Raw genomic sequence first — 22573 nt, 5'->3', positions numbered from 1 at the left:
AAAATTATTCAATCTCGGTGTTTAATCTAAGTATAAAGATAAATATATTTTGCTGCATATTTTAGTTGAAATAAAAAAGTGCAAAAACTGTGGATTTCACTGGTATCTGAGAAACAGAGCTGTCATGTTAAAGGTTTTACATGCAAGTCTTCTCTGCAAGACATTAAAGCAACTTCAGTGCTGATATCTTTATTCCCTAATATATTTAAGAGTTACATATTGGAAAAGTATTGAATAATATTTCTTCAGTAATAATTTGCTGTGCACTAAAAGGTACTGTAGTCAATTAATACAAAACTAAACCTCAGAGCAAGTCAGTTTGAATTTTGACTTATCGCTTATTTAGATAAATGCTAGAATATGTTGTTCATTTGCCTTTGAATGGACAGAATACTAATTTTTGTATAGATTTGTAAACATTTATTTTATGGATTTAAATATTGTGCCTTAATGGAAACATATCTTTTTCTTCTTTTGAATATAATAAATTGATTCTTTGTTTTCATTGTTAAAGGTATCACTTCTATTAAGAAGAAACTAGCTTCTCTTCTTTATAATTTTCTATATATGTAATCCCACATGTAGAAAGCTCTTGAAAGACACAAAAAACAAATTAGGAAACTAGGTATGTCATTAATATACTAGGTTATTAGTTTCATAACTCACATGGCAACTTTAACTTACATGTTTCTTACACAATTTCAATTAATGGTGTGTCAAGATTTTGAACTGATGACAACTTTTATGTGATCTCATTCATTATCCCTTTGGGAATGTCTAATACAGGCTAGCAAAAGATTTTTGAAGTCTATGCCATAAGCTGCTAAACTGCATTGTTTAGCTTTTGGCAATATGGTAGAAATTACAACATCAGCACTTCCATTTAATTCAGCAAGATTATTTGTATGAGCAGGGTGAGTAGAATTTAGCAAAATGTTTTAAAGCTTTTACGATGAGATATAACATATGTGCAATGCATTATGGTGTGGTGGTTTTACTGTATGGGCTGCTGCAGGGAAAGTTAACATCCCAGTCAGACCCAGTACATATGGCAGAGTAGTGAGGATAGCAGCTTGGAAAATAGCATATTTTCTGTTATACAAGAAAATGATTATGTCAAAAAAAAAAAAAAAAAAGATAACTGTAACAATTACAAAAAAAAAAACAAAACACATTCAGAATAATTATATATTGGTTAGTTACAAATTAAAATCTGAACCCGTTTAAGAGAACATGAAGGTTTATCACTGAAATTCATATTAGTTTTTGTTCTTTGTGATTACAAATACTGTGAAGATAGTAACAGGGAACTTTCCTATTGTTCTAGAAAACAATCAAGCCTATATAGGTTTAGAACATTTTTAGTTTTTACAGGAAAATTTATTTTTGTTCTGTTTCTGTCTCTGCTACATCTGACTATCAGTTCAATATTTACAGAAGTTGTATGTGGACTAGTTCTCTTGCAGGCAGCAAACAGTTTTGTTTCACATCACCTTGTTCAGTTCTGCAAGAATTAGTGGAGTAGTCAAAATCAGATGCTAAATTTTATGTATTGATGTGTTTTTTTGATGAGGTCTTGAAGATATGCAAGATTAAACAAAACAAAAAGACAAATAGACTTAACATTTTGTATGTTAGCTGAACAGAAGCTCAGAGTTGTTGGGTTTTTGTTTGTTTGCTTGTTTTAATTGTTTTATCTGTTAAACATACAGTGAAACTTGGATTGGGCAGTATTGGTTGTTCCATCCCCACACAAGGCAAGTGAGCAATACTGCTTCTTGTCTTGGATTCTAAAAATATTTTTGAAGAATTAATTATTATGAGAAAATACCGATGATTTTATCTGGTCTGCAACTTCTCATTGTTGCCAGAAAGGTCAAAAACTTTGTCTTGACTTCTTTGGAGTGTGCTATAGATGCATTTTAAAAACGTATGAAATTTCTCTGGTCTTTCTTTTAGTTGTCCCAATACTTAAATGGTCCTGTGAGAAAACAGTTGAAGTAACCATTAGAAGAGCTTTTTGTACCTAGGCTTTGGGACATTATTGTTTGATTATACTATCATATATATATATTATACTATACTATCATATTTATGTTAGTTTATATTTGTATTTTTCTTACCCTTTCCTCTTCTGTCCTTTCCTTCTCAACAAGGCCCTGGTGGGGGGTGATCTTGGTAAGAAAGAGCTGTCAAAAAACCTACATATATATATAACTTGAAAAAACGATGGGTGGAATTTATAACAGCATGCACATGTCTAAATGACTTTGACCTTCTTTGTTTAGTTCCTATGGTTGACTGAATGTAACTTGAAAAAAAAATAATCTTTTATTTATCTAAGACTATTTCCTGCTTAGTAAGAAACTTGAAATTGATTTTAACTTGACACATTTCTTCTCTGAAGTAATATAAAATCTTTGTCTAATAAATGTATACAGAGGCTTTGTGGCCCATCAGGGTACCATGACATTCCAGTGTATTGATTCTGCGGTGTTAAAGGGTGACATATTTGGTGTTAACAGGCCATCAGAGAATTGGGATTTGAATTGTACACAGTAAGAAGCACTGACTTCCTTGGAACATGACAGGCTTTCTAAAGCAGTGGAAGTAACTGTAGTCTTACATAATTCCTCATGTGTAAACTTTAAAGATTTTGTATAATCATGCAGAAATTAAATTAAAATCTTAGCAAAAAAAACATGAAATGAAAAATACTTATTGACCTCTTAGAACCAAAACCGTCCTGCAGTTTGTAGTCTGTAAAAAGTCTTGACATCCAGAATTTAAAATTAGATCTAAAAAGTAATATTTTGCTTTTTACTTTTTTTTTTTTTCTTTCTTTCTACAAAGGGTAATTTGTATCCTAGGTAAAGACCTTAGCTTTTCTCAGTGTAGTTCATTTCAGCACACAGGGTTTGTTTGCATTTCACTTAATGTCTTTTCTCTTTCCTTCATATTGTAGGCAAAAGACCCATAAGTGTAAAACTGTAGCAATTTGCTTTACAGGGCATCAAGTAATGACATAAAGAGTATATCTACCAAATTTGTGGACTAGAGAAGGTTAGAAATTATCATCTTCCATTTTACTTTTCTTCAAGTGAAGTGTTCTCTTTAGTTTTAATGACCTAAAGTGGTTCCTATTAAAACAGAATTTTAATTATTGTTTGATTGTATTGATTATAATTATTGTACACACACACACACAAAAAAAAAATAACAACAACAACAACAAAAGAGCTAAGTCAAAAATATGTGTGCTGATTCTAGCCATCTTTGTAAACTTTTTTTGAGGGAGTCCCAGAATTATGGATTTAAATGAGTCAGAACTCAACTTTCAGATTTTAACATATACTTTCTGTTTTGTGTGTTTGAATAGAGGTAATCTTGCAAAGATGTATAGAAGGAATTCTATATTATATGTTTTCTCTGTTTTCTAACAACATAAGTATTTTGCTTAAGCAGATTTGCTAGAAAGTGACAGCTCTGAAAAACTGGACAAAGTGGCTGGTGGAAGTATTTTATTTCCAGGCAATCTAAGTGGTGCAGAAGGAGGAAAATGAAATATCACCATATTTTAAAGATGACAGTTTTGTGAAAGATTTCTTTTCAGTCTTCAACTTAAAACAAATTGAGTAAATCAAGTATATCTAAATGTATGCACTCAAAGATACACTGCTTTTTAGTTTATTTATTTATTTGTTTATTTACTTATTCCCCTTTTTCTTTTTCTTTTTCTTTAGAAGCACAAAGAACACTGAATTAGTAAATGTAAAACACTCTGTGTGGACCATATTTAATGGTTTAATTGTTACCTCTAATCAATTTTGGATCATAAGAGTCTAAGTACATACCTAAGTGAAGTCTGGTACAACGAGACCGAAACTAACTTTTATATTCTTCACTGTTAGGTTGTTGCTTAGAAATTAATCTATTTTGTCTTGCATTCAAATTAACCTCAGTAACACCAGTGATATTTTAGGAATATAATCAGGAGAATATTTTGGTCAGATCAGGTTTTCTAAACATTTGGCAATATTTCATTTGCTTGTTTGTTTTTAATTAAATAACAAGATAGCTGTGCTGATTTTAGGCATGACATCCATTTCTTTAGAAGGGTGTTAATAGATCCTTACCAATTATTAACATGATCAACCATAGATTTTTTTTAGAATATATTTTGTAACCATATTTCTTTATTCCAATATCTGTTCACCATTCAAAGAAGACAGTTCTCTTCTGCCTGAAATCAGCAGATATAACAAGCAGTCAGGAAAACTGAAATAAGGCATAGTTTGGTGACATTTAATTTACCCCCTCTCAGTTTCATGGGTTCCTGATGCTGTGGCCCAAGAGCCAGGTGACCTGGCCTCCTTGTTTCAATCTTAAATTTTAACATGCATAGTCAAAGTCATTTTTTTTTTTTAAAGACTAACCTTAAAAGCAGGAGGGGGAAAGAGCTTATTGAACATAACTCTTCCTACCTGAGCAGATGTAATCACTGATGATAAAATACCTGTTCCTCTTAATAGTAGTGCAGTATACTCAGAAAGGTTAATAACTGAGAAATAACTGCGAATTAAAGTTCTGTTTAGGGTGTACCCCACTAAGAGGGTGGTTGGGCACTGGTACAGGATCCCCAGGGAGGTGGTCATAGTGCCAAGCCTGCTGGAGTTCAAGAAGCATTTGGACAACGCTTTCAGACATATGGTCTGATTTTGGGGTGGTCCTGTGTGGAGCCAGGAGTTGGACTCCGCGATCCTTGTGGGTCCCTTCCAGCTCAGACTATTCTGTGATTACATGATTCACTAAGGAAAAGGTATCGAACTGTGGAACCCACAGCTTGTGCAGATACAGGCAAAGAGAGGCCACTGTTCCTCTCACTGTCTTCTTCCTCATGTTCTGCAATGAATCAGTCTTATCTGGTAATCTATTCCAAAGAGATCTTAACTACTGTGTTATACCTGTTATAGATACTTTCATTCCTTTTAGTCTCTTCTGCAGTATCCTGAAATGCATTTGCATTATTTTAAATTCAGCAGTCCCAAGCAAAAAATCTGCAACTTTGCTTTTCAAGTTCCTGCCTGATAGGCAGGACCATAGGAAGGGCTAAAGTATTTTCCTTTCAAAAAGCAGAGATTTTTTTACATATGTGAAATATACCATATGTGTTTGGCTATAGGGGAGACAAAAGATAGCAACAGACAAAAGTTTGATAGCAACCACTCAATATTTTATTTTTCTGACACACAGCATGGAAACTTTAAGGACAAGAAATGTCCTCCAAATGTCTCTCGTTTTCTTGGAGAAACTAAACCATTTCACAGCTTTGAAAATAATGAAGAAGCCTGTAAGTGAAAAACTTCAACACTAAAAGTAGCTTCTTTTAACTGCTGAGGAGCTATACTTATTTTCCCCAAATATTTTTTGAGTAGACAGCTTAAAGCAGGGTTTTACTGTTGCACTTCTTATATGGAAAGAAGAAGAAATTGTCACCTGCTAAGTAGAAATACTGAGAGTCATGGAATGACATAATAGCTTGCAGTTTCTGTGTATTTCTAGCAAGTTTCTGTCTAGTTTACAAAATAGATATTTCTGTGTTGTTTTCTTATGGAAGAATGCGATAAAATGGTATTTGGGCATTCCTTTTAATTCCTTTTATAACACTAGCTGGCTGTGTTTCAACATTTTGCTGCATCAGTGTGTGATAGCTAAATATAGAAAGGTATATTTCAAAAAAAATTGGAAAATTTTCCACAAAGTTTTCTCTTTGTAGGTATTCTGACTACAGAAGAAAGACTCAAATTAGAAGAAAAAAAAATATATAAAAAGGATCAGAAAAAAAAAAAGTTATTTATTTTTTGAGATGAAATCACCTTAGCAGTCTTGCTATTTGAAGAAAAAGAAAACTTTAATTTGTAAAATGAATATATTTGAAATAGAAAACCTTACAAATCTAGAATTGTCAACTATCAAACTGGGTCGCTATACTCCACTTGACAGTCAGGCTAGTCATAATTTCATCAGTGTACACGAGTCTCTAGAAACTTATTCTGAAATTAGAAAAAATATTTTTTGTGTCGTCATCTGTCTGTCTGTCCATCCCCACCCCCACACCTCCTGCGCCCATCAAGATATGTGGCAGCAGTTCGAAGCTGTCTTTCTAATGAATATTACAACTGATGATGTGCTGGGTATGAGCAGCTGTGGGAAAGTAGACTATGTGATGTTTCTGTAACTTAAATTGATAAAGTGTTTCTGCAATAGCGCACACAGCATATTAGATATAATTTAGTATGAAAGAAGTGGCGATAAACTGATTTTTGGTCCTAAAATAATCCTTTTTCTATGTAACTGAAAAAAAGCTTTTTTGATCAAAAATGCTCAAAACAGCATTGCCTATTCCCATGTTCATTGCATATTCCCATGTACCAAATCTACAAAAATACATTTGTGGTGAAGAATGTATGAGCAAAAGGGTTCACCTAATATCTGTAAGCATGCAACATATGTTTGGATAAACAGATTGCAGTTCAACGTGAGGTGATTTAGCTGATCTCAGAAATATTTGAATGCAACTTTCATTGCATTCCACTGATCAGTTCCTTTAGGGTCTGTGTAGTGTTCAGTGTTGTAGTACCATAGCCTCATTTGGACACATGACATAGTTTCACATATATAACTGCTGGAAAGTCTAGATGATTTGTGATCAATTTAGGTTTAACGTAAAAGGATGTCCAAGGAATGAAAGGTCACTTCATTAACTTTTTGTTTTTCTTTTTTTTTTTTTTTCCTTTACATCATAATATATAAAAGATAAAAAGAACTTGCTCTGTTTCCATTAACAAAAAGTGAATAGAGAAGAAAAAGCAATTATTTGCAGAGTGCAAAATCCTTATGATAGTTTGGCAGACTTTAATTAAACCAGTCTACCACACTGTGTTCATAAGACACTATGAAATAAGCTCTTATTTGTTAATACACCATACTACTCACTGATAAAGGACTTCAACAGTTGTAACTTATCTAGAAGTATGGTATTTATAATTCTTTGAAAGAGAAGCTATATATACAAAAGAAAAAAGTGTTTTGAACTTAGTTTTAAGAAAGTGAACAGTTGACAATTCAAACAGTTTTGTGCTGTCAGTATAACAATAGTATTGAACAAGTATATAACATAGGATGGCTTTATTCTTTATTAGCTTAGCTCATCATTATGATACTTCTGATGCTAGCATTATGATGTTAACATAGGAGAGTATTCAGATAAATGTCTGAGAATTAATTTATATATATATGTTTAAATTTTTAAAGAATTAAAATCTGAGAATTAAAAAACCTTTCAAGCCTTTTGACTTCAACTTGAAGTTACATGGAAAAGGGATTCAGGAAACCCTGTCAGTTTTGGTCTACTGAACAACACCCATCTTACACACATTTTATGAGTCTCTGTTTTACATCCATGCTTTCTGTTATCTGTTCAAATAGTATATTTAGCCTATGCCCATATTAAAGGTACAGACTGTTCCTTCTCTTCTAAACACTGGAATTTTCAAATCAGTGATAGCAATGTTTAACTTTGCATTCTGGCATATTTTCTTGTTTCCTTTTTTTTTTTTTTTTAATTATTATTATTTTTACTAAAATATCCCACCTTTTTCTCTTCCTTGCCTTATATCTTTTCCTCACACTTCTTTCCATAACGTTTTTGTTTAGTTTTGGCTTCTCTTTGAGACTCTACCTTTGGAGCCATACTGTGCCTTTGGCATAATCCTCTTTGCTGCCTGATGGCTGGAATTTTATCCACCCAGGAAGCAGGGCTCCTGCTGCTCCAACAGAATTCCTGCTCCACACAGCATTATTGCATTTATTCTCCTCTTGAGTCAAGCTCTTGCTTTCCCCACTGAAGTAAGGGCAAGAGAAACCCCTGAAGCCCTTTGTACCCCAGGAGGGTCCATGTTGAACAGGGATTACTGGCCCAGTGTCTCAAAATGGCTGAAGTGTGAAGCCATCTGTGAAGTCCGTTGTACCAATGAGATGAAAGATAATACATCACATTGCAGAGTAAGCAATAAATGTATCAGCGTGCTATTTCTGCCACATCATAGCAGTCTATTTTAAATATATCTATACAGCATTTAATTCCATGAATAATGTTCCTCTCTCTCAAATCATTACTCTAAAAGTCTTCTTTCACCTTGCAGTTCAAATGAAGACCTTAGCAAGCAAAAAATTGGATTGACAGATACCAGTCCATGCAGATTAGAAATCAGGTGATTTTAAGAGTACTTTTTAAAATAAAGAGCAGTTAATACCTTTAAAACTAAAGCTGCATTTTATAATACGTGTATTTGTCTTTCATCTCCATTTTTGTATACATTAGACACAGAAGTCTTAGCAATTTTTATTTTCTTAGTGTAACGAATCTAGGAAATTATAAGCAAGTGTAATAGTGTCTTAAGTGACAAAGAATAGGTAGAAGAGAACACAGACCTTTTGCCTTTAGGCAGATTAACTCTGGGACTTGGAAAAGTGCATTCCCTGTTCAATATATGTGGTTTATTCTTTTCAGCATCTACCTACTCTTTCGTAGTACGTATAGAGAATGACTCTACTTACTGACAGACAGGATAAAAGTTGGTAATTAGAGATGGAAAAACTTCCTATATATATATATGTCTTTGAGATACAATAACTCTTATTTAGTTATATTAACCAAAAGATTGCAGGAAAAAAAGAACTTGGACAGTTATTACCTTTAGAGGTAAAAGATAATATAGGTGTGATAAAGAAATTAAATTAATACTTTGTTTTAATTTTAAACAAAGTCAATAATGTACTTTAGAGGCAAAAGCTGAAACTCAATCTGAGATAGAAACAAAACTTGGAGTCTCATGTATGTAATTCAAGGAGGAACAGAAAAGCATCATCGAATTTTGAGTGACACAGAAAAAGGCATTCCAGGTTTTCTTGTAAATAAACCTGATAGGGCAAAAATGCTGTTTTGTTGGAGAATAGCAAATATACTATTTATATTTAAGTAGTATGGAAGACAAGAATGGATGAAGGTATAAAAATATGACCTCTTTTTTTTTTTTTTTTTTTTTTTTTTATGAAACAGTAGAGCAGATTTTAGATGAAAAATCAAGTTGCTGACATAAAGGGGAGAAAAAAAAAAAAAAAAGATGGTCTAAGATGGAAATCGAAAATGGCTTTACTGAAGTTCATGTAAGCCAATCTGATACCTTCCCCTGAAAATATAACCAGTTTCCTAGAAAAAGAAGAATTAGTAATCTCATCTCTGTGGACTTCAGCAAGCAGTTCATACTTTGCCACCTGGAAAATTATTTGTTCATCTAAGGAAGATGGGGATTACTAAAAGAATTACAAAGTGTGAGAGATTCACTAAAATGAGGTGACAATGGGTGTTGTTGCGAAGATAAACATTATAAGAAGAGGGAAAGTTCAAGTCAAGCATCAGACAAGAATGATTTTGCTTTATAGTTTCACTTTGGTGCAGAGAATGCAAGTGTAATAATGAAACACGATAATGAAAGAAATGCAACCATCATGAGTCTGAGGGAGGATTAGACTATGCTAGTTGAACAACTGGAAAAAGTTTTAGACTGTAGCAATAAAAAAAAAAAAAACAAACAAACCAAAAAAAAAAAAAAAAAAAGCAAGAACAATACTGTAATTTGTATATTCAGTCAAGAAATAATCAGATGGGAAATTGGTGAATTAGTTACAGTGGTTATGAGCACCAATGTGACAGGCAAATTTGCTACCGCAACATAAGGCTGCAGCAGGTTGTGTGCTGCTGTGAGAGAATATTCATATCATTCAAAGCTGTGTACATGAAACTTTATTTGAAAGATTGGTATGTTATTCTGGTCAGACATATTCAGGCAGAATTAAGCTTAGACTCAGAGATTCAGAAAGAACTGTTTAATAACTATGGGATATAGAGTTAGCTGTGCAAGGGATGACTGAAAGGGCTTTGCTCATTCAGACTTAAGGCTCTAAGAGACATGCTGTGGCAGGCTAAAATTGGATGGCAGAAGATGTTACTGTCCTCAAGGCATAAATACCTGAGCCTCCTTTGACTCACTGTGTGAACCACTGGCTGGTATATTAGGGTAAACCAAAACTGAAATTGTTTTAGTTTAATATGCCCAGCTGAAGCCTACAATAGCACATGAGCTCATTCATGGACATATCTAATAACCCTGCCCTGAAGGCTCTAAAGCCCATCAGAGGGGAGGAGCAGATGGATGAAGGTGGTAACTATTCCTGCCATCTGGTCTTAAGTCACTGCTACATGAGCCTCAGACAGAGCCTTAAGAAAATAACTGGTGAGAAGAGATTTCATTGCTCTTCATAAACGCATTGGGAATAAATGCTAGCAAAAAATATTGGAGAGCTATGCTGATATAATAGCAATTAATATACCACATATATATTTAGGCTAAAAAAGATGAAAGGAAAAAAAAAAGATTTCAACCCTATGGATGTACGAAGTGATGTAAAAATATCCTACTAGTTTTGAAGTGGGGTTTCATCGGTTTAGAAAAAGAACTGTATGGATTTTTCCTTTTAGTATTTTCCTTTCCTCTGCTCCTAAGAAAAGGAGAAAATGAAATGAAACAACAACAATAAAACTGTGTGCTAGGCTTTTCATGGTCTGGTTTCTTACTACTGGATTAAACTATTAGTAGCATTATCTACACCAAGATCAAACTATGTTCTGTAAGCTGTTTAAAGAGCAGCCCAAATCTCTCAGCGTGATGTTTGCAGCATCACAGGCATCTCAGGATACCAGTATTTGCTGTTCTCTTTTTCTGTAAACGTTTTTTTTTTTTCCTTGACATAGCAATATTATCTAGTTTTCAAGAAAGTCCAGACTGCTGGGTTAAGATAGTAAAATATAATTTAAGTATGTAATATTTTTATTAGTATAGTCCTTCTTATAAGGTTGTATTAATGTATTTGTTCAATAGGCTAAGATGTCAGAATTTTAATAAATGTATTATGGAAGTAATACGGAAACCATATAGAGGTTTGCATTATTGAGACTTTTAAAGTAGATTAAACCTATGTTACCCTACTTGTAGCCTTCAAAAATATTATAAAATTATATTTCTGAGCACTGCCTACTAGAAGTAAGTCAATGCACGTATATTGAAGAGAGAACAATAACGTCATCATACTGGCTTGTAATGAAGAAAGTTCTCTGCTTCACTAATTGCATAGCATTGTAGTAAACAGTGTTAAAATGCAACATTTTTATTATTACAATGTTTGTGCAAGAGTGATTGATATAGTTAATAAATGGGAGATTTTATATTTTAATTTTCATACTACTGGTAGTACATGTATGTTTATGACTGACTTACAATTTTTTTTTTAGAAGGAATAGATCGTTAAACAGTTAAGCATATGTAATATTTTATTTTTATTTTATTTCTAAGCTATTGGTTTGTGGGTATGAATGAATTCTTTTCAGGGAAAGGGCACAGACACCACTCTGTGTGTCTCTGTGAGCCAGCAGGCCTCTAGTGCTTACCATGAAGAGTGGTTGATACGTCACTCCTTATTACAGTAAAGTGTGACTGTGAACAGAACATAGGAAACAATAATCCTAGTATCCTAATGTTAGTAAGTGGTAGAATTCTCCAGAGAAGGCCTAAGTGTTCAAAATGCCTGGGAAGGCCTACTGTTAGCAGGACATCAATAAACCAGAGGGTTTGTAAAGATTATGAATGATGTATGTTATTTTATCAACGTTATACTTGTAGTGATGTGTTTAAATGATAATTAGTTTATTTTTCTGTTTTTGATACAAAGTGGCATATTTACTTTTGATGGACTTAATTTACCTCTTGCCTAGCATGCAAGGAGTCTGTAGTAGCTAGCTACAACAATGTTGCAAAACTAGACCTAACTGATGTGAAGTAGTTAAGGATATGGCCAATTGTGTTCTCATTTACCTCTGCTTAAACACAGTCATGTTAAACTGTGTACTATATGTAGGTGCCTTATCCTTTTAAGTTGCTTTAACTATTTATTTTTTTTAACTTTCATAACCAGGAGTATTAATAGATTTTCTTATATGAAAGAAGGATATATCTATTAAAGAAATTCTGATGGCTAAAAACTATGCATCTCTTATGTAGCATTCCTTATTAATTTCCTCTTCAGAAAACAAACAAGCAAAAAAAGTTTTTAATCTGTTTGTATCTTTTGTTAAGTATCTTTTTACTCTGTATATGGCCTTTAATGATTCAGCAAATACTGTACAAATGCTACAGCAAATAAAGATTTTTTTATGAATATTTACTGATCAATTTTATTTTGTGTAAGAGTATGAGAATTAGAATTTCAGCCCAAATTTGTATTCCTCATCCAACATGTATATTCTAAAGAAATATACTAAATATATTTCCTGTAGTTCCCTATATCCTGTTTTGCTTTCTGTCACAAACTGAAAATGAAGCTGTGTGTAAAAGAAGATTAAAAATAGGTTAGAAACATCTTGTGAAATGTAACAGGAAATCTATCAAGATATATTTTTATCTGGTATTTGCAGTAGTGGGCAAAACCAAGCATGTTGTGTCTTTCAGCTTCATTTAAGACACATTGAATGTTGCAGAAACTTGTAATGTCTCACAGTTTTAGTAATACACATCGATCAGATCAATATATAATATGTACTGCAATCATAACATATTTACAGACTCATTCAATGCTAAGTGAACAACATGAGTGACAAAAAAATTTAACAACAAAAGTTGCTTGCTGAAGTTAATCATTCTAAGTTTGTAGCAGTATGTTATGGCTGTAAACCATACGTTATACTCTATACACTTACTGTAAAAGTGTGGCCTCCCACTTGTTTGATAAAAAAATAATTACATGTAATAGCAAATACATATCACTAATACTGAAAGTTCACTTCAGAATAGAAATGAATATGCAAGGAAAAAAAAATAAACAGATATAAATACCACTGAATAAATTTGTGTTGGTTGTTAGAGTAATTTTCAAATACTGTAGCAATGAATTTCTGGAACAGATTTCCCACTGAAATATTCATGCAAGAAAATTGTAACCTATCAAGGAAATACATGAGATTATACCTATGATAAACAGAAACTGGATGGTGAATTTAAGAAGAAGCTTCCAGACATGTATTTCTGTATTATGCACTGGATTAGTTGAGGGAAAACTGAGGTAGGGACTTTCAAGTCTTCATTTAACTCATTTTAGTGTATGTGCATTTCCACACTGGAAAATGGGAAGAGGAAAGAAACAGTAGTATCAGTTTCCGGGAAATTAGCAAGATTCTTCAGCTGCAATAGAAAAGTGAGGAAAACAGCAGCTCATTTAACAGAAATTTGGAGAAGGAAAATTTAAAAAAAAAAAAAAAAGAGTATTTTCTTATTTTTCTATCAGTCATTAGAATAGCAGGATGAATTTGTCTATGGATGCAACTATATCACTGATACAGAGCACAGGAAGGTGTTTTTTTTATAGCTGTGAATTTTCCTTGAGTCTATATTTGGAGTCCTGCTGTATAAGTTTTAGTGCACCACTGATCCTTTTGAAGCAGGTTCCTTCCAGAATTGTTGTCAGGGTGTCAGGTGGTTTGTAGCACTTGCCATGCAGTAGCTAGATCCTCTGTCAATTTGATCTCTTTGCCTGGATAATGTATGCCTAGGATTGGCAAGTGGTACAGACTTAATTGCTGGTAAAAATGCAATATAAAGAAATACAGCAAATCCCACTGTCATCCTTCTTTTTTGTACCAAATCAGCAGGTAATATAAATATACCCACTGAGACCCCCATGATCATTTGAATTTGTGAGGACATACTGTATTGCATTTTTTGATTAAAAAAAAAAATAAATAAAAATAATTACTTGTTCTACTATGTGTCAGATAATTTACTGTTTACTGAATGTTGTGTTTTTACTTTTCTGTCTTTCCTCTTGCGTTGATTTATGACTTGATTTGACAAATAGCATGAATATCTCTGCTAGAAGAGACCTCTGCTTATGGAAGGGAATATTATATCTATGAACCTTTTCAGCCTCAGAAATATCTTACAAATGCTCCCAATTTGTGTTTTCAGCTTGGAGAAGGCTATTTAAAATGTTAGTAGATCTCTTTTGATTACATACTTGACAAGTTTACCATTTCAGTGCATTTATTCTCCTTAAAGTTAGTTAAATTTACTTTTCATATAAATTTGAATACTGTTGAGGTTAGCAACTTTGAAGTACTCAGTGTTCATAAAGGACAGATAGATAGATAGATCAATTGATTGATAGGCAGATGCATTACCTACATTTCTATAAAGCTTGTATGGCTCTCCTATCATTTTTGCTGTTTAGGCAAGCTAAGATAAAGAGAGAGAAAGAGATTTGCATATAATTGGATTGATGATGATGAAGAATTTTACTGAGGCATAAATATATTCCTTCTGCAACCAAAGCAGAATGTTTTGCTTGCTTGTCCCAGATGGCTTCCTGTAAGAAGATCATATTTAGATTGGGGAACAGACGTTACTTATTTGAGGACATTTAGGAGTCTTTTATGGATTATGTTCATAGAGTAAAAGCTGCTTTGTAGAGATCCTTGACATTGCTTTTCTACACTTGTGTAAATTGGTTTTAACTTTGTGTGTGTAATAGATTAGAAGTGATTCATTAAAATGTTTGAAAATAAGGAACTAGTAGTGAGTGATATGAAATAAATATAAAGTAATAATACAAAAATACTGGAAAGGCTGAAAAGACTATCTGGTGAATGCCAACAAACTGTGTTATGCAACTAACACACATCAGGTTAGTGGGTTTTGTGTAGATGACTTGTCTCTTAGTGATAATTTAAGAGCTATTTTAGAAGAATATATTAGACAGAAACCTCGCTCTTTATCATTAGATGTGTATTTTATGTGTCATTTACTTCATAAACTTATTGATCACAGTAGTTCAAAGAAAACGTGCCTTCACTTAGTTCTCTGTTTTCTTTGTCCACCTTGTAGCATAATAGTTTATATCTGGCATTTTGACTAACTTACATTTTCACAGAGTTATCATTATATATTGTATACTGCTCTCTAAATCTTGCTGCCTTACTCCTTTCTTTTTCATGTGCTGGGGAGGGGAGTGAGGGATGGGGTAGAAGATAAGGTGCATATTTGTTTTCTTATAAAATTGCTGTTCTTTCTTTCAACTAATACTGTTAGTGACTTAGTGCACTATTTATCCAGTCACTTCATGGAGAAGAGTTATGTTTGGCACTGATATTCTAAACACTTACATTGTTTTACTTTGTTCACAGTAACTAGAAGGAAGAAAGGAAGAAGGAATGAATCTTCACTCAGTTTCTTTATTCTGTGATCAAAAACCATCCTGTTACTGGACAAAGTTCAGTTAATTCCTTTTCTTTTGTTAAACAATATATAATGATATTCTCATTCTTTCACTGCCAAATAGTTAATTTATGGAATATATAATATATGTATATATATTGAAAATAAGAAGGAAGAATCTTTTTACTCACTTACAAGATCCATGATACAGGATTATGTTAGCTAAACCCTACTCACATCCTGATAAGCAGACACATATTTTTGTATTTTTTGTAGGTGGATACAATGCAGACTACGCAGCACCCTGGCCACATTGAGGAATCATGTAAAATGAATGTATGTGCTCGTAAGTGCATTATTTATGAAATGATACTCCAACACTAAAGAATGTTGGATCACATAATACATGAACTCTCTTTACTCTCATATTAAGAAATTGATTCCCAGGGGACAGGGTTACTGCAAAACTAAGTGGACTTTGAAAGCAAAGCTATCAAATAAATAAATAAATAAGCACATAATAAATCACGAATAAATAAATAAATAAGTGAACACACCACCAAAACTGAAACCAAAAGATTCAGATCACATTTTGGACACACTTGGAAAGGCATTGAGCAGAGTCAAGAATCCAAAGCATAGATATAAACAGTACGTGACAAAGGTTTGGTAAGCAGAAATGATTGCAAGTGAAGGCACAGGATCAAATACCATAATTTAGGAGTATGAACAGGATGACAAAAAATATCACAATTTTCTGCTTTGTTCCATCTTTGAAAAGGACTGAAATTTGATTAGATGATTGTTTCAATTAGTAACTGGGAGATGAGTGTGAAAAAGATTGAATTTTGAGTATTTGAATAAAGGAAGTATTTGTGAGTTGTTGGAAAAAAAAAAAAAAAAAAAAAAAAAAAAAAAAAAAAAACCCTGACAATGTGCTAGATGAAGAAAGAAAATATTTTATACCTCAGAACTGGATTTCTGGAAAACCAGATAATGTTTTATCATTTAAAATCTTTGTACTACTTGGGAACAGAGTGAGGGAGAGAAATTAGGGGAAACATTCATGGATCCTTCAGTTTTCGCTGAAAATACATCTCTACAAGGAAATTGAGGTAGATGCAGAGAAGAAACCAAACTAAATGACTGTACCAGTGAATAGGGAAATCACCAGTCACCTGAATGTATATACATATGCATACTGTTTGGTTGTTAAACACAAGTTAATGCTCTTGGCTAGAGAACTCTAGACTAGAATTGTGCCAAGGATTGTACAATTGCCAATATCAAAACCACATGTAGGGAAAACCTCTTCAGCTCTGCAGTCACTGTTAAGCTCTTTAGATCATGTAAAGAAAAAGGCTGTGGTTCCAACTCCAATTTAATTTATACACATATTATTTTTATATTTACTATATAAATATTTGTATATATATATATATTTGGATCACCTGTATATTACATCAACTTATGATTTAGAGAAAGCAAAGGCTGAATATTTACTTTTCAATAACTGCTGCATTCTTCTTCATCATAAGAAAGAGCAAAAGAGAGTATTTTAAGTACTAACATTTTTTCAGCAAGTTTTTTTTCTTATGAATAAAATGTAACTTCAGCTATTCAAATTTCTAGTATACATATCCTTCCTGTGAGAGGAAACTGTATTATATTTGCAACTAAATACTGTATTATCACTTGCCTTCCTTATTAATATGGCTTTTTAACTCTAAGAATGACAATGCTGAAAAACAACATTTTATCTCCTGCTTGTTGTGTATTTATGTCTGAATTAGCTCACTCTTCGTGTTTAACCCTTCAAAACAGGCAATCTGCTACTTTTTCTTTCCACTTGGGGTAATTAGTTCCAAGTGGAAGAATTTATGGTAAAAAGAAAGAGGCTTTGAACTCTTTATTGTACTGAGACATATTATCAAACTTCTAAGTCGACATACTGCTACTATATTGATTTTGTTTTCTGTGATCAAAATCAACGAACAAAATTAAAATTAAAAAAATCAATTATTTTATTTTTTAATTCATTCAGTTTTTCTCTATGTACTTTAATTATTTAACTTTTCTAGTTTGGAACTCAGTGATAGGAATAAACATTGTGACTTTTAGTAATTCTGCATAAAAGAGACCCATGGACAAATGGGTCTCTTTTCTCTTGTATTGTAAAATACAAGAGAAAAGGAATGAAAAATGAAACATACAGGCATGAGAAGGAAAAAGATATAAGATGAAATCAAGAAAAGCATAATTCTCAGTTGGAAGGCATTGTTCAGGAATATCGAAGAATCTATAAAAATTAGCACCAACAGTTTTGTCCAAAAGTTCGGCACACAGATTGTTTTCTTTGCATTTTCTAGTCCTTTTCTTAATTTCAATAGATCATATGTTGTGAGTTCAGAGCAGCTGTAAAGGTCAACTAAATATGAAAAAAAAGACAAAAAGTATTTAACACGTAACATTTCACAGAAATAAATGCATGAAGTATTCAAATATATTTGTGAAATGCTAACCTTTTTTCATAATATAGACATTATATTAGTACAGAAAAAAAGAATTTAAGCTGGGAAGTGTGAAGAAAAATGTTAAGGACCTGTGGTCAGATTCTTATCTCAGACACAGCAACTTTATATTTCAATAAATTTTTTCTGCAACTAGGAATGAAATCAAAATTGTGTGTTCTGTGTTCATTGCAATTTCATTCTTCTATATTTAATTTTCTGGTCAAAGCAATTACCGGCAGAGGATCCTTGAAAAATATTGTGCCACTACTGTAATTTTCAGATTTCACGGAGTTTAGCAGCCAAGCAATTTGTATGGAATAAAAGCACTTTTATATTGCCTCCTGCTACAACACCAATGGGGAAAGGTCAGCAAAACAGTAGGAGACCAAATGAAGGATTTTTTCTTCTGTGACATCAACTTGCAAGACACTGGGAGTTTCAAAATTACAAGTGGTGATATAGCTTTTTTCATCTGTTTCTTTCCTCTGCGCCTCCTACGGCTGCTTCATTGTTGGGCAATGTCTTTTTTTCTGTCAGAATGAGGGAGCAAAAGCTTTTTTGTGACAAGTGGCATTCTGCTTTTTGTTTGCCATTGTCCTGCATGGATGAGGAAGAAAACCACATCCATAATGTCTCATTTTCCTACTTTTCGTCTACTCATTTGCCTTATTCATATGAACAGGTCAGATAAACTCATTGAGACTGCCTATATGAGTACATGCAACTTTTCTGTTAGTGTCAGATGACCTTCATGTTTGTTTTATACAAGGCAAAGAACAAGAAATGTCAGTAGCAAATTGTTACGAAAAGATGTGATATGAAATTGTTTTAACTATTTAAAATGCAAATGAGCTAAATTATTAGTAGGAATGATATAGGAATGTCAACCAATGGGAAACTGAGCTATGTGGCACAGCTTTTCCGTTCCTAATGGTTGTGCTTCTCAGGACTGTGCTGTCACAGGTTGTGAAGGTGCTCTCACTGATGCCAATGGCAAATCTAAATGTATCTGGAGAATTAGGTACGGTCATCAGTACTCAACTAGTTAACCTATCCATCTAAACCTAAAGTTAAGGATAAAACTAGGCAAACTTTGGCTGCCCAGACTATATTTTAGTCTAAGATTGAGCAATATAGTTTAATTTAAATAAATTGTTTTTGTGAAGGTTTATTAAACAGCTTAAAATCCTCTCTTGGGATTTCTCAGGCTTATTAAAAACCTCTGTCCCTGGTCTTCCTGCAAGCTTCATTTAGGCACAGAGGCATGGATTTAACCACTCACCATTTAAAAAAAATCTGGTGTGATAATCCATAATTTAGCCCATTACTCATTTTTCTGTTTGAGGGTCATTAGGTTGACTGAATTTTGCTGAGCTAGTTAAAATACAGCTTTTTATTCTCAAATGCAGTAGCAACATTTAAATTTCCAGTGCATACTTATTATGCATACTTTCAAACTCAAGATTATCTCCCTCTACGTTGGGGCAAAAAATAATCTTTTGTGCTCACAGACATTCTATTTGACTTCTGACGTTACATTTAGGGCACACTTTAATTATGTGAGAAACTGTTCCAGCTGTTCTGTACTGTTCTCAATATTTTACAGGAATGCACATTAAGGCTGTAATATGTGATGAATGCCATAACCCTAACACTATGAACATGCCTACAGAATTTCATTGTTTAAAATTAAGCTATTTGTTTTAGTTAGAATGTGTCTGAAAATAACAAGAAACCACAGTCAAATTACTATTCTTCATCATACCCAGATGAATTATTTCAGTAGTGAGTTTTCCTTTGATCTGTAGTTCCTAGAAGTGGCATCAGAGCTATCTATCACTAGAAAGCAGTTTGTCACCCTTTCTGAGGGAGTTATGATGCTAATGGGGGGAAAAAGTTCAACATGTCCTCGAGCGTTTACAACAGAACCTTTGGCAGTCTTCAGTGGTGGAATTCAAGGAAGGCATTCATGTTTTCCAATCTAGTTCAAAATTAATTTTCTTCCAAATCAGATTACTTTTCACATTTTAAAAGCCTCTATTTAGCCCAGTAACACCATTTTGAATAGCAAGTGCCAACCTAGCTGGTTTACAAAAGATTTGTACTATTTATTATTTATACATATTAATACTGTATTTATTTATATATTATCTTTGAGAAAGCTAGTATTCAAAGTGTGATGGAGAAGAATGTTCTGAAGGATTTCAGTAAACCTAATTATGCTCTGTAACATATCAGGCTTTATCAGGCTTAATATCAGGCTTTATCAGGCTTAATTACCTGTTGGTTTTGCATTTTGCAGAGTTTTCAGAAAGTAACAGGGCTTTAAATTAGCTTTTGACACAGAATAACCTTTCTTTAAACTGTGAAACTGTATGCAGACAATTGTTTCTGGAAAAATAATCATGTCTTGAATACTGTTCAGAGCAATTTTGTTTTAGCAAATACAAGCAAAAGGGTGTTACAGAGACCAAGTAACCCCAGAAGAGTACGTGGGTGTAGTTCTACGTCATAAATGCCCATCTGCTTTTCCTTTTTCCTGCTAGAAGAATGACAATTTGCTTCTGTTATTCACTAGTGTATTGTGAGCATGGTAGAGGTATGCCCTATAGGGAGCTAACTCTAACCTGACTTGCCCTGATCTCAGCTTCCACCTCTAAGTAAGCTGGCACATAACCAGGCTTACACATGCATAAATTTTAATGGGCGGATATGATTGTTACAAAGGTCAGTGTTTTATCTAAGCTATCTGTGTAGGTTAAAAATTGAAAGATTTCATGGTGTGAAATAGGTGTCTGTGGAAATCTGTTCATGTCAGCCTGGGTTGATTTAGGAGTATTTAAGATGAAACCCTTTCTGGAGTCTCTCTCAGAGACTATGCAAAGGCCTTTGATCTCAGAGGATCTTTACACGTGTTTCAATTCAAAACATTTCTGCACTTAAGTGTAACATCAGTTAGCATTGAACGAGTGTAAGTAGAAATGTCTCATCTCACTTTGCTTTAACATACATGTAAACAGCACAGACCAGAATATAGTTCATACATTTGATTTTACTACCCTCACAATGCCATTTTTATGGAGATGAGGAAGCTAGCCTTGTATTAGATGTTGCAGGGCTAGAAACCTGGAGATTTCGTCTCCATTACTAGGTCTGCCACTGTTAGGGTTATACCTGTGAAGACAGAAAACTTTTTTCATTATCTTAATAGAGAAAATAGTTTGATCCTTTTTTGTTTTGTCATCTGTTTATAAGATACGGAGATGAGATGTGTAGATATGTCTATAAAGAGTGGTATGATACTGTAGAAATACTTTAATGCCCTCTGTTTCACTGCAGTTGGAAGAACTGTTTTTCAGGTCAAATCCTCAATTTCTTAATATATATAAAATGCCTCATGGCCAAACTGTTTGAAACAGATATTAATTTTCATCATTATGCATATGGGACAGTTCTGTATATATAAATTTCAGTGTGCTTTCATCAAAGAATGGTTTAGATTTACCCATGCTGCATTTATGAAAAAATTATTTTATAGCTCACACCTCTTCTAAAGTCTCATATTTGGGAAGCAAGTGAAACTTGCTATTTTTTGTTAGTTTCAGATATAGATAGCATCTATGTTTTTATTTGAGTGTTTCATGACTGAGAAGTGTGAATTTGTTGACATTGTTGACATTGGGTAAAGACTTTCCACAAATTGGAAAAAAAGGCATAGTATGGAAGTAACTGATACAATGGTATTGTGCAACTGTTGACCATATACTCAGTTCTGGCAATGACACAGATATGTAAAACAGATACACCAACCATTTGGGCCCCATGTTGGACACCAGAAGGCCTGTGGTGGTTTAACCCAGCAGGCAGCTAAGCACTGCACAGTTGTTTGCTCACTCCCCCTCAGTGGGATGCTAAAAAAAGGTAAAAGTGCAAGAACTCATATGATAAGGACACTTTATTAAGAAAAAGAAGAAAACAAGAAGAAAAAAAGAAGAAAAAAAAAAAAAAAGGATGTGCAACACAATTGCTCATAACCCAATGATCAATGCCTAGCCAGTCCCTGAGCTGTCAGCTCCCACCCCAGCCAACGCCTCACAATTTTCTTGTTCAGCATGACACCATACGGTATGGAATATCCCTTTGGCCAGTTTGGGTCAGCTGTCCTGGCTGTGCCCCCTCCCAGTGTCTTATGCACCCCCAGCTTCCACCAAGACAGGCTGGTATGAGAAACTGCAAAGTCCTTGACTTAGTGTAAGCACTGCTCAACAACAACTAAAGCATTGGCGTGTTATCAGCATTATTTTCCTCCTAAATCCAAAACACGGCACCATACCAGATACTATGAAGAAAATTAACTCCATCCCTGTCGAAAACAGGACAATACTCTTTGTCCTGAGGAGCCTGTAAGAAGGAAACTATATGAGCTGTGAGAGATACCATATTTTTCTTGGTTCACCTTCATCCTGCCTCCATGCCTCATTTTGAAATGTTCCCTGTGGAGGGCATTAGAAAGGTGTGAATTAAGGCTGAAGGGAGTCTGAAAGAAGCAGCTATAGATAGTGTTGTGGAATAAAAGACATACATTTCCAGATGCAATTTGTCAGGTATTTCCTATGCAGAATTAAGAGTTTGTACTGTAGAGTGGACAGTTAAAGGAGAATGCAAATAATACAGTTGCAT

The 22573-nt window shown here is 33.5% G+C and overlaps 1 protein-coding gene across 8 annotated transcripts in view; it reads left to right on the top strand.

Annotated features, from left to right (window-relative positions):
• Positions 1 to 22573, top strand: part of PCDH7 (protocadherin 7) — a 285619-nt gene that overhangs the window by 35751 nt on the left and 227295 nt on the right. For 5 of the 8 annotated variants that reach the window (XM_082759484.1, XM_082759481.1, XM_082759489.1 and 2 more), the window contains exon 2: positions 15657 to 15716. The exons of the other annotated variants lie outside the window; for them this stretch is intronic. In XM_082759484.1, coding sequence (XP_082615610.1) covers positions 15657 to 15716 — 60 coding nt within the window. The remainder of the gene's footprint in view (positions 1 to 15656; positions 15717 to 22573) is intronic. 8 annotated transcript variants of the gene reach the window in all.

Source organism: Aythya marila (genome assembly GCF_965140915.1).
Source record: "Aythya marila genome assembly, chromosome: 4".
Classification (NCBI taxonomy): Eukaryota; Metazoa; Chordata; class Aves; order Anseriformes; family Anatidae; genus Aythya; species Aythya marila.
Note: the sequence above shows the minus strand (reverse complement) of the source record. Positions and strands in the feature narration are given on the sequence as shown.